This window comes from Rhinolophus hipposideros (genome assembly GCF_964194185.1).
Source record: "Rhinolophus hipposideros genome assembly, chromosome: 24".
NCBI lineage: Eukaryota > Metazoa > Chordata > Mammalia > Chiroptera > Rhinolophidae > Rhinolophus > Rhinolophus hipposideros.
Window position 1 is genome coordinate 36,328,108 of NC_138070.1, and position 16,479 is coordinate 36,344,586.

The window sequence follows — 16,479 nt, forward strand, 5'->3', positions numbered from 1 at the left end:
AGGCTCACTGAAAAGCTCTTAGTTCTTACTCTCTTGGTTGTCAGGTCTATGCACAGAAAACTCAGTAGACAGGTCAGCATGCACCGTAAGCTGTAGGACAGTCCTATTTGAATAAAAGGTTAAGCATATGGTCCTGACTGAGGGAAGTGAAGTCATCCATAACCAGTGCATATGACCCCAAATAAAGTCTTCCCTTTTCCCCATGGCAATCTCAATTTGTAAAGCGCTTCTTAGTCTTAACCAAAAAAAAAAAAAAAATGCTGGTAATATGGCATATTTAATGGCCCTTTTGATCTTCAAAAGCTAAATGGGAGAGATTTTCCTTCCTTGAGTTCAGTAGATGCAATCCTCTAATCAAAAAGGAAATGTAAATCACCTAGGCTTTTTATGCTATTTGATATTCCCGTTTACAGGGGACATAATTTTGTGCTGGGTAAACAAACTAATGGTGCCCTTAATGCTAATTTACTCTTCTTAATGTGGACCTAGATTTCTTTGATTTGATGTAAAGCAAAACCTAGAGCAAAAAGCCAAAACTCCTATGTCTTGATAAATTGTCATTTTGAATTTTTTCAGTTCACATATTAAAATGGAAAACTTTTTGGAATAGGCTGCTCTTTCTTTTCCATCAAGGGAAGAGAAATGATAATTTCCTCTAGCAAAATGCCAACTGGAAAGGGTTCACATCTGTCAGGAAACTGGACATCAAACCATGTGACTCACCACTCCCTACACACCATGATGTCACGTGCCTCTGGAGCTTTGATGAGGCTTCTTCTGTGTGATGTCCCATCCCGTGAATGCACAGTATTGTTTGGTCCTGCTTTTCACCTGGTTCTAAGGGTCGCTGGGTATGTCTTAGGAGCACTGAGTGATCCATCAGGGCATATCTGGCCTTGGGACTAAACAGATCTGGGTTCAAGTTCTGGGTCCGTCACTATGTGTTTGTGCATCAGCTGGCTGACCATGTCATCTCCGAGCTGTTTCTCTCATCTGTACGTAGGGATAAATTACATTTTCTCTGTTTATTTCTCAGGATTGTATCTTATTCCTCTGTCCTCTGTTCCCTGCAAGTTGGCAGTAGATGCAGGGGCTTGATCATGACTGTGTTTCCTCTCTCTGGCAAGTCTGTAGGTAGTGTTCTATTCTTCCAGAAGGATTAAAATGGGACATTACACATGAATTAATGTTCTGCATTTGTGCTCATTTCACTTTTCACTATGGGGATCTTGTCTCTTCACCTATTAAGGTGGTGGGTACCTGAGGGACTGAGGGTTACCTTTTCTTCCCTAACCTCTGTCCTACAACTCTGCCCTCTGCAGTGGACAGAAAAGTCAGTAAGTGTTTCTTAAATAAATGATTCTAAAAGTACTCTAGTCAACACAAATGTAGCATTAGATATTAGTAGTAAATAGTAGTAGTAAATTAGAATCTAAATATGCAGAAAAGCTTCTTGCATTAGATCAAATTAGTGAATGAGTTTAGGGTTTATCTTGTACTGAGTTAAACATAAGATTCAACTGCTGTTGTTTAGGTAGGGAATAAAAGGTTAAGGAGTGCCTCAATTATATCTTTGAATAAACAGAAATATGAAACATTTTTTAATGAAGGTGCTACTTCATTGTATCCATGATATATTGGAAGGAAAAAGTAAATTTAACTCTACTTATTCATTCATTTGCTGGACTCAACAGAACTTAGCTTTCCTCATCTATTTGCTCACTCACTGATTCTACAGACATTTACTGAGCACTTAACAAGCTAGAGGGATATGGTGGCGGACTCACAGCCTAGTGAGGGTACGGACAAGGAAACAAGCAACAAGCAACGTCTCATTGGACTGATGAGGGCCCTGATGAGGCCATCAGGAAGCAGGAGGGACATCCCATCCCATCTTGGAAAGTCAGGGAAAACTTGCTGAAGGAAGTGATGGCATCTATGAGGCCTAACACTAAGAAGGGCATGAACTGTAAGCCAGGCTGAGGGAACAACACATAAAAAGGAATGGAGGGGAGAGAGAACATGGTGCTTTCCAAGAACAAATTCTGTGCAGATAAAATGTTGGGTGGGAGGAGGGAAGGTTGAGGAGTAGAGCTCAGAGTTAAGCAGAGGTGAGATATTAAAGGGCTTTGTAAACTCTGTGAAGAAGTTTGGCTTAACTAAGTTAACTTTAGACTCTGAATTTATTTAGCAAAAATAATTAGGGAGCAAAGACGTTAGTAAGAGAAATACTTTTGGATAGCCAAAGTGATGGGTTTTTGGAAGGAATTATCTACAGAGGCTATAAAGTCTTTTTCAGAAAGTTTTAGAACAGGCAATCCTTTGCACTTTTTAAAGCAGGGGTTGGCAACCTTTCAAAGTGACACGTCCTATGGGGATCACTGTTCTGCTACTTAGTCATGGAGTAGGATGTGGAGTGCTGACTTTGGGAAGATTGCACATATTATTGCATGCTGATCTAGGCAATGCTTATAGTGAATCTCCAGTTTTTTTCCTTAGAACAACCATATGAGGGAGGTACTATTATTACCCCCATTTAATAGATGAAGAAACTGAGGCTCAGAGAGCTTACATAACTTTTACAAGGTCACAGAGCTAACAAGCGGTAGGCCCAGTATAGTCTGTACCAGGTGGGGCCCTGGTCGTCTGTCCCAGGACCTGGCTGTTGTCCATTAAACTGCCCTGTATCTTGCAGCGGTTCCCATAGGTGGTAGTGAAGCATGCATTGTCGTAGGGCCTGCCTTACGTAAGTCAGTGAATAGATCAGTCAGTCAGTTGGCCAGTCAACGAATGTGTAGTAAGCAGCTCCCCAGGTACTAGGCACTGAAGATAGACTGGTGAGCAAAACAGAAGCAGGCTGATGGATCTTACCTGCTAGTGGGGAAGACAAGCTTTTTGCACCAACTGTAATAATCAAGTAATAAATTAAATACATAAAGGGATACAGAATATTATGGGTATTTAAAATAGGAGAACATAACCTTGTTTATCACTGAAAATATGTTAACCTCTTATTTCCAGGTTCAGTTGCTAAATAATATTTCAAAGTCGATTCCAAATCTGTTGTTCTATGATCCTATGATAAATTCACAAAAGAATCAATAACTGAGGAATGTCCACTATTTAAAAAAAAAAGGTAGTCTTCAATGATCAAAGGAAATGAATTTTTGACTTCCATCTCTGCAGTAATACTAAAAAAACTGGCACTCAGACTGGTCATCATATTTAATCAGTACCAGCTGATAATGGCATAACGTCTACAGTCATAGTTATAGACCTTCCTCAATCATATGAAATCTCCATGGTCCTTTGCTTCTCTGAAAAATAATATGGAGGATTTTGGCTCTGAGAAATGGTATAGTAGCATGTCTAAGGATAAGTAAGGATCCTGGAATCAGAATGCTTACACTCAATTCCTGGTGCTACCAGTTACTGTGTAAGCAGGGGACAAGTTATTTAACTGTGCCTCAGTTTCCTCATCAAGAAAATGGGGATAACAATAGTATTTACCTTACAGTGTGGTTGAGATATATGTATATGTATATATATATGTATATAGATACACACCAATGCTTGGAACTATGTCCTTGACACAGAATAAGGATCCAATAAGGGCAAACTATGAAAGCATTTGTCAGTGAGCTGTCACTGGTCTTAGCTTGCTGTACGTTACCTTTAGTTGCCGTGACATAACATTGTGTATTGTGCTTCCTGCTGATGGATCTCAAAGAGCTCTTCTCTCCCCAGGGATTAAATTATTTCTAGGGCACAAAGTTTTCTTGTGATGCACTAAGTGGCAACTTAGTGGCCTGAAAAAATTAACACTCATCTTTAAAAATCCAATTTTTCACCATGACTTAGGCATCATGGAGAATCTGTTTGAAGTGTGATTTAGGAAATGGGATTAAGAAATGTCAGTGTTTCCACATGATGAAATATTTTAAGAACTGCTGAAAGATGATGTGGAAGATAAAACTGGGAGAATTAAATTACTTTAGACCTTCAGAAAGAGCTGTAATTTTCAGCCTCAACAAATTTCCATTCTTAAATACCCATATGTAGAAGCAATCAAACCACTACAGGAAAGAATGATGTTTTAAGTGGAACCTAGAAAGTACAGAGGATTTTGAAACAAATCAGACAAAATGAATTGCTTTGGCTGAGAAAAATGTTTTCGAACCAATTGTTTAAAGAGAAACTTTAATGATGTATATATACAAGATAAAATCGGAAAACGTGTCTCTTAAAAGAGCACTAATTACAGTGCACCATTTACACCTGCAATGACTATCTTAAAATATCCCCTCTCTTCCTTTTCTAAATGGAAATCATATGTTGAAACAAATAGGAGGGTACATTTTGCAAAATCATGAGCATGGAAAGCTGTAATACTTCACAGAAACGAATCTAATGGCTGAAATAGAACATAATACTAAAGAACCTCATTGTACTAAGCTTGTATGCTAAGAAACTCAATTGTGTGTTGTGGTCCAGGTCAACACACTGGAACAAAATGAGTGTGAAGTGCTCCTTCATCAGTAATCATCCGCACACAAAACATGCACCTCTTTCCCTCCCTGTTTGATAGAAAGGTTATGAGACAATGAGTACGCAACTCTTTTGTTACTGTTCAGACAACAGATGCCAGGTTGCCTCTTCAGATGCCTGGGCTAGAACTGGATGCAGAAAGAAAGAGGAGGGTGGTCTCAGATGCACACGCCATGATATTTGCTGGCTTTAATGGACCATATTTGAGGACTGACTGTGACAACTTCAAACAAAATAAAAATCTCTATTTAATGAAGAGCCTCATATTCAGTATAATATTCAATCAAAAAATTACTAAAATTAGAGCATGTTTCTAGTACAATTAACATCCTTTGCACTCATAATAAAATATTCAATAACTGGCCAGTTTGCCTGTTGAGGAGGTGAATAAAAGCATTGCTATTAATCATTTAGCAGTTATTTACTTGCCACTTTATTTTAAGTAGCCGGTTAAATTGAAAATGCACATGTTATTATTGATTTAGGTTTGATTTAATCCTTTTAAACAGAACAATTATTGCCAATTTATATGCCATTAAATCTTTTATGCATATGAACAGCAAATTCAATTTCTGTTTAAGTGTAAAGTTTTTAATGCTTCTTTAGAACTATAAAGCTGACAATTGTTTCCAAGGATTTCTGAATTCTATGCTCATATTAATCTTTATATCAACAGCTTTTAAGTAAATAAAATGAAATAAACCCAAAGGATTAAAAATCACCTTTGCAAGTATGAAATAAAATGGTTCCACAAATATACTGGAATGCTTTGGGGTGGTTATTTACAATCCAGAAAATTTCATTTAATGCAGACACTTATTCTGTGAACAAAATTAAACATTTTAATAGAAAACAGGTGTTTTAATGAACTGAAAGCTAAAGACTATCCACAGAAACACACTAAAGTGAAAAGGCTAGATTGTTATCTAGTGAATTTTATTTATAGTGATTACATAATTTGGATAATTCCAACTAAAGTCCCTTCTTTTCTTTAACAACAGGTTTATGGCTGTAAAATAACCAGATATTTGCCCCAATTTATTAGACTCGTTACTACCAGTCTTGATTCAAGGACAATCTGTGAGTTAAATGAAAATGTCTAAAGAGGGCATGTTAGTGACTGCAATGTAAGATTCTAGTACCTCACTTCTTTTAAGATAATCTTATGTGAAACAAAGGCTGCATCTTCACAAGAGAAATGCTGTATGAAACAGTATTTAGAAATATAATTCCTCTTATTCAGTGAGAGTTTACAATGCTCATGCCAGATTAAAGAGGCTTGGTTGTTCTTTTCATTTTCCAGATAAAAGGGCTAAGAGTCAGGGACCCAGATTCATAAAATTTTCAGGTGTTTACACTTTCTTACATAGGATTTCTTATATTTTATTTTATTTTTTATTTTTTAAAAGGTATTTCATCGGGGCCGGCCCAGTGGTTCAGGCAGTTAGAGCTCCATGCTCCTAACTCCGAAGGCTGCCAGTTCAATTCCCACATGGGCCAGAGGGCTCTCAACCACAAGGTTGCTGGTTCAACTCCTCAAGTCCCACAAGGGATGGTGGGCTCCGCCCCCTGCAACTAAGATTGAACACTGCACCTTGAGCTGAGCTGCCGCTGAGCTCCTAGATGGCTCAGGTGGTTGGCGTGTGAGCTCTCAACCACAAGTTTGCCAGTTCAATTCCTCCAGTCCCGCAAGGGATGGTGGGCTGTGCCCCCTGGACCTTGCGCCATCCACAACTAAGACTGAAAGGACAACAACTTGAAGCTGAAGGGCACCCTCCACAACTAAGATTGAAAGGACAACTTGACTTGGAAAAAAGGCCTGGAAGTACACACTGTTCCCCAATAAAGTCCTGTTCCCCTTCCCCAATAAAATCTTTAAAAAAAAGGTATTTCATTACCTTTATTACATGAAAAACAGACAGCTTTTCCTGTATAGTACAGAAGAGGCTTTTGCTTCTAGCCTTTGACTTTCATTATAATATTCGAATGGTTTTAATGTTTGTACTTATTCTGTTTACATGTTGATATTTAATCTTTTTATCCTTTCTGAATTTCTTGTATTTTAAATCCAGATAACAATAGCATTGGAGTTGCAAGGTAGCTGTGATGTCATGGGAAAAGCAATGGACAGACAGGTCTTGACATCTGGGTCCTAGTCCAGATTTTGCCACTGACCAAGCTATGCGAACTTTAGTGAGTCTCTTAACTCCTCTAGGGTTCAGGTTCCTCTTCTGTACAATAAGGGGAATGGACTGAACGGCTCTAAGAATCCACTATTTTATTAACTGAATTGGGCTTATCATGTGAAACTTGGCAAGGTATATTAAGTGTTGGCAAAAGCATTTAGTTTAAATTCAATACATTAAAAATTTATGGTAAGCAAAGCTTCCTATATTTTCAAACTTGTTGCAGAGTGGAAAACAGTAAAGGGCATGAATTAAACGATCCCTTGGTTACAATCTTCTTAATCCTCTTAATGAACTCACAGGATTGCAGGTGATATAAATGTGAATTACACTTTGAGGCTTCGAACTCACTTTATTTACTTATTGTACCATAATAATGCATCCCTGTTTTGAAATAAGCTAGAAAGGAATTGCTGCTGGTCGTTCTCTGAGGGCCATAAACCCCAGGAGTCACTGTGGCTTTCGCATTTCTGGCGGGGACTCTGTCTTTAATAGACACAATTCATGCCCTCGCACACTCTATACTTCCTTCTCTGACTGCTCATCTGTTATGATGGCACCATGCCTGCTCTGAGAAGCTAGGGTTTAACTACAGCAGAATTTGTGAGCAAATGAATGAACATAAAACAGAAATGACAAATAACTATGGCAAAAAGTCACTTCCCTAATATAACTATTCCCATGTGACCAGAAATCAATAACTAAAATGCCAGTAGATATCCCTAAAATGCTTTGTGAAACCCCTAGAACAAGGTACTATGTAGTGTAATGTATTTGAAGAGATTGGCCAACCAATCTATCTAATAAAGACAAAAGAAATGAATATGGATGAATGTTGACTGCTAGGAACTCTCAGAATATTCTTAATAATACTAGAATATTAGACCTAGCCTCAAGTGTTGTCTTTATGCTCCCAACCAGGTGGGGGGTGGGGGGGAGAAACTCTACACCTACGAGAGAAAGTAGTCTATTCTCAGCTTAAATATTTCCAATGAGTTCTACAAAACAGTCTGAGAATTTGAGGAATAATGAAAATGCTGAGTTTTGGTTCTTACCCACTATTGATTTTGGTTATCCAGTACTGCTATTTATGTCCTAGAAATCATCATTCAATGCTTCACCTGATTCTTGTATTATTAATCTGAAACACTGTATATGAAAGCATTTAAGAGGAAAAATTATATACCACCCAAAACAATAAAAATGCAGATTGTTACTACTGAGTCCCTTCCTTACTTTCAGACAATTTTAAATATTCAATTTAACTAATAATTCCTCATCATGCCTTTCTCCCACCCAGTAATTTCTAGCACAAGGTGGTTTATTAGACAGAATATGGGATCTTTTGTAAAGGCTATGGTTGCCAGGTGATGAGAGGAAGACATCTGCAGACCTCAATGAATGAAAACGTTTCTGTTTCCCAGGAGAAGTGTGAGGAATATAGACTATGACCCTGCTGTCTGAAGTAAAATATAATTAATGTTTATTTCTTCTTAGGGCAGAGTAGCCTTTAAATATTTGTATTATTTTAATAAAATTTATAATTTTACATGCATCTGTACCCAGGCCTCAGTTTAGTATATTAAAATTATTATATCTTTAATATTTGTTAGATATTAAAATTGAATTTTTTATCAATCAGCTCTTGATCACCTATGTAGCTGCTTATAATTACAGGCGCAGGCTCTGCCTCTTAGTAACTACTTACACCTACACGACTCTCAGAGCCTTGGTTTCTTATCTGCAAAATGGGGATAATAATACCTATCTAAAAGGCTCTTGTAAGGTAAATGAGATAGTATGTAGAAAGCAAATAATTCTACAAATGGTAGCTAATTATATTTGAGTACACGTATTCTTATAAACAAGATCTTATTAAACACATATACTAAGTACTGTACTGCTGCTCTCTGATTTTTTTTTTTTTTTTTAACATATAAGGTTTCAGAAGGCCCCAGGATTGAAGAGGTTATTTCTAATGCTCTAGGAATTACATTGATCTCTTTCTTTGTGAGCGCCAAGGGTCATAAGGCTAGTTCTGGAGTGGGGTTTAAGGATTATCATGTGAAGATCCTCTCTCCTCTCTTGATTTATTCACTACAGTCAATTCTGCTCCAATTTCCATTAAGTAAAAGGTTTTCTTTAATCCATATACATTGAACTATGGCTTGACTTTGGTGAAATACAAGGAGTAATTGCTTTGAGGAGGTTCTAGTAACATCAAAACATTAAGAATGGGGCTCAAGTGATTTATCAGGAGGCTTTTAAAAGTGTTTAGAAAAGGAAGAATAAAGAGATTTTCTTTGGTTTTAAGGTAAGACTGACTAATTTTTTGAACTACAATTCCCAGAATGCCATATATCTTGCAGAAATGAAAGACTACTTTAATTTTATATTGAGAGTCTGAGATCAATTTGTTTACTTACGGCTTATAAATTCAGATCCAAGAAACAATACATCTAGACAAGCTTTCCATACTAAAGTGAGGCAGAGAAACGGACCAATAACTAAACACTCACCTGAATAATATTTGGGGGGCATTATTTGGCTAAATGCTTCAGTTCTGTTTTCCTTTGTAGTGGAGAATTGGTCCTCCTAATGTTCAATGTATGAAGCACTATACAGCCAAACAGTTACTAGGGGTATAACCCATTCTAACCCTGAAGATTATCATCTACCATTAAACATTTCCAAGGCAAATCAATCTAAGGAAAATAGTATTTTTTAAGGAACTCTGAATCAGAAGAACAAGCCCTAACCATAATTTTGATTTCGTACGTACTATTCTCTTTTAAAAATATATTTTTTATACAATCTCAACAAGGATTCACTGTATAGAAACCATGTCCAAGTCCCAGCAGACAGCTGCTCTGATGATCTTATTTCTACAAAATTCATTACAGGCTATAGTAATTAAAGTAGTCTCATGAATGATTTCATATAGAGAAGGAGCAAGATCTTAAGAGTAGAAACCTCAGATTTGAGATTTAGCTGTGCCACTTATTACCTGTGTAATTTAGTGCCACTTTTAAACCTCTCCACGCCAGTTTCCTTAGCTATGAAACAGGGATACTAATCACGTGTTTTTCCAAAATTCATCATGTTGCTGTGAGGTAAAAAAAAAAAAAAAAATATATATATATATATATATATATATATGTATATGTATATATGTATATATATATATGTGTGTGTGTGAAAATGATTTATAAAATAAAAGAACTTTATGAAACCTCCTTAAATATATATATATATGTAAATATATATATATATTTCAATTTGTAAGTATTAGTCTTTATTTTGAAATATACTAAGTGGTATTTACATTGTCTTGAGTAAACAGCAAGGTTAAAGTCAGGTCCCTGAGCATCAACTCAAAAAGGAAAAACTCAATACTGGGGAAATGAGGTCACTTAATGGATCCTTGCCTTGGTTTCTTCATCTTAAGAGTACAGACAAGAATACCTACCATCACAAAAGACCTTTCCGTTCTGATGCCCCCATTTCTGTAAATAAAACTGCTACTACTTATTACCCAGGAGACTATGACTCTCTTAGATTAGAACTACAATAAAAAACATGGTTTAAAGCAGAGTCAGACTGCTTGAGTTTTCTGCTTACTAGATACAATAAATGGGTATAATATAACCTTTTTTAAACCTCATCTGCAACCTTTAAAATGGAATCATTATAGTGTCCACCTACCAGGGCTGTGATAAGGATTAAATAATACATGTAAAGTGTTTAGCACAGTGATGTGTCCATGATAAGCACTCTATTTTAAATGCTAGCTATTGTTATTAGAACTTTAAAATAATCTTTAGCTTCTCTTGTTTCTTCAGTCATCATATCTAATCTGTCACCAAGCCCTGTCAATTCTTTCATTATTGATATAAATTATCTATGATGCAAATGAATAAAAGACTGCTAAAAAGGATATACACCGACATAAGAATATGTATTGGTTATCTCTGAGGAGGAAGACAGAGGTATGGATTTGAGATGGGGAACAAGTAAACTTTATCTGTAACATCGTATGTCTTTTAAAAAATATATCTGAAACAAATATGGCAGTAGGGATTATAAGCACTTTTCTCTGTACTGTCCTATAGGTTAGAATTTTGTCAAAATTAAAAAAACCAACATCAATAGCAAAATAACAAACATCCTCTCACAGTACTATGATATTAGACAAGTTACTTCACCTCTGTTCGCCTCATTTTCCTTATCTATAAAATGGGAATATGTAACTGCATTTTCTTGCAAGGTTACAATGAAGAATGAAGTGAAATTATAGATAGGCCTTTAAAAAGAGATGTTCTTGTTATAGTTGTCATCGTTGGAATTTTACTGCCTGGTAGTCCCTTTGTCCTTGTGTGTTTATCTTCTAATTCAAAATGTACCAGCTTGCAGAATAAAGTTCCTTAAACACTGCTTCATTTTGCTTCCCTCCCCATGAACCAGCATTCCCTCTTCCTTGGCGTACCCAACCCAGCCTCGTCAGTGTGTCTGGCTGACCGAAGTCTTCCTGAGCCCCTCCTTTGCCCCCATCACTATGTCTGCACCTTGGTGACAACACTTATCACTTGTACAGTACTTTGAGATCCCTTACAAAGCATACGAGCTTGATTCAACTCGATATTCCCAATGAAAGAAAGAAGGATAGAAAGAAGAAATGAGGGAAAAGATTCAGGACTGGGCTCAAATTCTGGCTTCCACACAAGCCCATGCTACGACTGTATTACTGGGACAAGTCATTTGAGTTCTGTGCTCAATGTTCTGTGTGTGGTGTGGGCTGGTTGCACTCCATGACAGCACCTATTCAGTCCACTTTCCCTATGCTCAGAACAGACCCTCTGCTATTATGCAGGGATCATTAATATGACACATACGTTACTCTAATTCTGTTCTTTTTTCCAAATCTTACCTTGTCTCCAAAACCCTGCCTGCCCAAGTTCTAGGCCTTCCAATAAACTTGCCTCAATATATTTCACTCCTAATTTAAAAAATAACCACTGATACATATATAACTTACAAAGAACCAGTCACTGTTCTTAGTACTTTATGTATTTTATATATATATTAATTTATTTTAGCATCACAAAAACTCTATAAGGTAATCATTATTATTATCTATTGTTACGATGAGGAAACTGAAGCACAGATTACGTAGATTTGGCCAAGGTCATACAGCTACTAAGTGGCAGAAATTGAACCCGATGGTCTGTTTCAGACTGTATGCACTTCACCACACTAAACTCCATTCGAATCAATTGCTTTTAACTTGTATACTCTAACATATCATTTATATTTTCATTAAAACTGAGTAATATTGCACTAATTTATTTTCTCTTATAGTTTTTCGTGGCTCATAGCATAAAGTTAATACCCCATCAGCACTAACTATTAGAAATTGACTCTATATGATTCTATAAGTCCTGGGAAGTAGACCTCTACTAGCTCAGGTAGGATTGTACTCCCAGAATGTATTTTACTGACATTCATAGCAATGCTGGGAGATAGGCAGGCTGGTTCATTGGACAGGTGAGGAAAAGTGATATGCAAAACAGTTAAGTGACTTACTCCAAATAGTATACTAAACAGCAGCACCTGGACAGAATCAAGACTACCTGACTCCAAGTCATGGCACTCCTCTATACCAGCCTTTCTGAGATTTCTCCAAGGTGAGGTCATAGTAGTGGAGACACTTGAAATATGGACAGGAAATAAGGAGCATAAGAAAAGCAAATGCCTTTATTAATACTTCTCTTCGTCTTTCACATATTGTTTTAAATACTGTTAAAAAGAATGTGGCAAAAAACCTATCTCCAAAGTGTCCCTAGCTGCATGGAGACCTGTCTCACACACATTACAAGGTGCTCATTATGAGGGCCTGTCTTTGCTCTCACTTGGAACAGTATCAGTGATTATTTAGCAACGCATTTCAGAAATCACTGTTATCTTAGGCAAGCCAGTTCCTTACCTGTTATTTGTGGCATTGTCCTGGGTATGGAGGTTGTCCTTGCTGTCCATCTCAGCTGCTTTTCTGCTTGCTTCCTCTTCTGTTTCACTCAAGCTATCCTCCTCCAAGCTGTCAGGCTCCATATTGTTGTCCTGGATTAGGTCTTCAAGTTCAGATAGGGCCTTAATCTCTTGAGTGAGGCTTTCTGAATCAGATTCCAAGGAGTCTTTTGAAATCAGATATAAGTCTTCTTTCTTAAAAGGTGGTTCTGTGGACTGAAACTTTAAGTTGATATGATGGACAGGAGATTGAACAGAGAGCTTGGGAATTAATTTACTATGACTCATCTTGAAAAAAATACAAAATTTAACAGGGACACTCTTGTTGATAGGAGTAGTTGGCTGAATATTTAAAGTTGTGGTTCACAAAAGCATTACCTAAAAAAATTATATTTATGTTACTCTGTGACTACTGAAATCTTTCTAATTGCAATGTTAAAAATTTAAATGAGTACAAGAACCTTGTTAAACTATCTGCAGGCTTTCGTGTACACGTTTTGTGTGTGTGAGGATGGTCTATTGGAAAAACTATTGTGTTTTTCTCTCTACAGGAATACATCTGACATAGAACTCCTAACGAGCCTGAGTAATTGAGGGCAGCTTCATTGAGGAAATCAAATGGCTGTACAGAAGCACATTCCTTTTCCAGCTTCCAAGGGCCTGTGATAGGTAGTCCTGGAAGCCAAGTGGTAATTATGGACAGGACTTCAATGGCCTTATTTCAAATACCCAGGGCACTGATTCAAATATATCATTGTTCGGTAATATTCATGGATAGAGAAAAACAAGTTAATGGTCTACCTTGTGGAAAACAAAGGAGGGAGGGAGGGGAAGAGTGTGGTTTCCATAATCAGAACTGTAAAGAGAGAAGCTGTTTTGTTCCTAGACCTACATTTGGCTTCGTCATTTGGAAGACTTTTTAATACTCAGGTTGCTACTAAATAGAAATGCGTAGTTTAGGGGGCCATTACATGGAGATGAACCTCAGAGCAGTATGAAAAAAAAATGATTAAAAACTATTCAACCAAAGATTTGGAGGCTTTGTGAACTCCGCCACTGAGCAATTCGTAGCAGAGGCTAGATGGCCACCTACCTGGAAGGCCTCTGTCCTGGGGGTGTAGGGTGGATGGGAGATTGGCCTGAGTGACAGCTGGGTCTCTTCTAACTCCATTAAGAGTATCATTCCAAGTGACTCCTCCCTTTCTCAAAGTGCGGTTATAAAGACCAATAAGATGGTTTATGGAAAGGATGCTTTGAGTTCATATCACATTGAAAGGAGATGATGTTTTTGGATTGTGCCTCCTTTCATCTCCACCTAGCATTTCTCTTTCCTCTGTCTTCTATCTCACTGCCTTTATGGCTTTTTTTTTCAGATAACAGAAACCTTCACCACCACAGATTACCGTAAAATTTGTTTAAAGGGCTTGCTCTTGTTGTTTTGGCAGATCCTAACTTCAATAAAATAATACGATCTTATTCCTAGCATTGCTTATAATGTTGATCTTGTTGCTAAGGTTCCAAGGGAACAGCATCAACTCCTTGGAGGAAAGCACTTGAACAAACAAAGCAGACAAAAGGTAACATTCATATTTAAATACATATGAACTGGTTTTCTTCTTAATTCAAAGTTGTCTCAGTTGGTGGACTAACATTATTGTCTAACTGTACAGACTGGTTTGCTATATTAAGTCTCTTATTTTAAAAATACATCTATTTCATTCTACTGTGTTATTTTAATATTGACAAGCTGATTAATTGTTGCTTTTTTGTATATCTTTAGAAAGCAGCAAATTCATCAAGTGCTAGCCCATTGTAACTGAAGGTTTTTAAACATCAGTTTTACTGAAAGGTTCAAGTCGTTGTACTAGGGAACTTAAAGAAAAGGCTTAAAATAATGATATTTCAATGTAGAATTGCTCCTTTATGCAGTTATTCAGTCTCTTCAATTTACCTTCTTTTCTTAAATGCGGTAGACTAGCGCCCCTAGGAGTTAACTTAAATTTTAAAAGTCCATAGAAGATAATACTTCTGTTGTTAACATATTAATGGAGTTTGGGAGAGTATAAAGAGAGCAAAGCCACAAAAGCTGGGTCTTCCGTGGAGGTCCGGTTTTATAAAAGCATGGGATTAAAGGAGGGAAAGCTGGTAGCTTAACTAAATGAAAGAGTGGGCATTTCAAATGTCATGAAAGTGGCTCCCTAGTGGCACAACAGTTTTCCATTGAAATTTCTGACCAAGAAAGGCAAACAAATCTCCCAAGGAGAAATGGCCAGTTCCCTAAAGAACTAACCTTGGGTCTAGTCCAGTAGCACTGGGAGAACCGAATTTCCTCTGGGGGGTGAAAAGGAATCCTGCCTGCGCTCACCAAGATGAGTGGTACTGAAAACTGGGCCGTGTTTTGGAACAGGCCAGGAGCTGCCCCCGTCGGTGTTCAGTTGCTTTTCTCCCTTTGCCTGGTGTCTGAGGGACGAGACCGGGCAGCGAGGGGCGTTCTGAGGCCCGGGAAGTGACGGGTCCCGACGGCTCCGGGGGTCTGGGCGCCGACCCCGGCCCCGCCTCGGCCGCGCTCCGCCCTTCCGGCCCTGGTCCCTAATGCTGCGGGCGCGGGCGCCTTTGGGTTCTCCCTGTGCCGACCCAGCTCCCCCGGGACGTCTCCCGCCATCCCCAACCCGAGTCCCAGCCCTTCCCGGCCCCTCCCCGGCGTGCCGCCCGCCGGGTCCGGGGGCAACCGCCAGTCACCTGCCCGTCGCTCCGCCGCCGCCGCGACGCCGGCGGCCCCGCATCCTCCTGCGCCGCCGCAGCCGCCGGCCCGCCCGTCCCCGCCCCCGCCCCCGCCCCGCTCCCCGGCGGCGGCGTCGCCCAGAGCTACCCCGGAGCCCGAGGCCGCGCGCGACTCAGGCCTGGCACCGCCGCGGGCGGGTCACACCGGGAGGGCGGGGCCGGTGCGGTCGCGACTACCTCGTCCGGTGACACCTCCAGCTCCGGCGGGGAGGGCGGGTGGGAACGGCTGTGAGGGTGGCCTCGGGGCCAGACCCTCGGCGACCGCGGGAGTTCTGCTGCGCCTGTCGTCGGGCCACTCTGACTTTCCAACGTCGGACAGCGAGGAAAGGCAGGCCACCGGGTGGGAGAGGGTGTTAGCAACAAATGCTGATAAGAATACTGGAAGGACTCCTACAAATCAAGGAAAAGAAGCCACTTAAAGAGTGGGCAAATGACCTGAACAGCGATTTTACAAAAGAAATCCAAACAGCCAATAAATATTTGTTGTTGATTTTAAAGGCACTTAATTCATAATGATCAGAAGAGGGCAAATTAAAACCATAGTGGGTATGACTCCATACTCAGCAGATGAGCATAAGAAGTATTGGAGGGTGCCTGGGGTTGGGAAGGATGATGTAGGGCAAAGAACCCTCATCCTGCAGATGGGAGTGTGAAGTGGTGCAACCGCTTTGGAAAATGGTATGACATTAGCTAGATGTGTGTACCCTATAATTCAGCAATTTTACTTTTAAGTATTTACTCTAAAAACATTTGTGCTGATTTGAACCCAAACTGGAAAAAACAATAGAATGGTTAATTAAATTGTGGTATTCCATACAAGCATAGTATACAATAATGAAAATGAATGAAATACAGCTACATGAAATGATACAGAGGCATTTAAAATATATAATATTGAGTTAAAAAAAAACAAAACAAACACCCCAAAATACATATTGTATGA

At 38.8% G+C, this 16,479-nt stretch overlaps 1 protein-coding gene across 2 annotated transcripts in view; it reads right to left on the reverse strand.

The window, feature by feature from the left end:
* Positions 1-15,576, reverse strand: part of JHY (junctional cadherin complex regulator) — a 108,307-nt gene extending 92,731 nt beyond the window's left edge. For both annotated transcript variants that reach the window (XM_081037732.1, XM_081037731.1), the window contains exons 1-2: positions 15,495-15,576; positions 12,718-13,133 (exon numbers count right to left, since the gene is read on the reverse strand). In XM_081037732.1, the coding sequence (XP_080893858.1) occupies positions 12,718-13,043 (326 nt within the window). In that variant the 5' untranslated portion in view covers positions 13,044-13,133; positions 15,495-15,576. The remainder of the gene's footprint in view (positions 1-12,717; positions 13,134-15,494) is intronic.
* Positions 15,577-16,479: the final 903 nt, after the last annotated feature.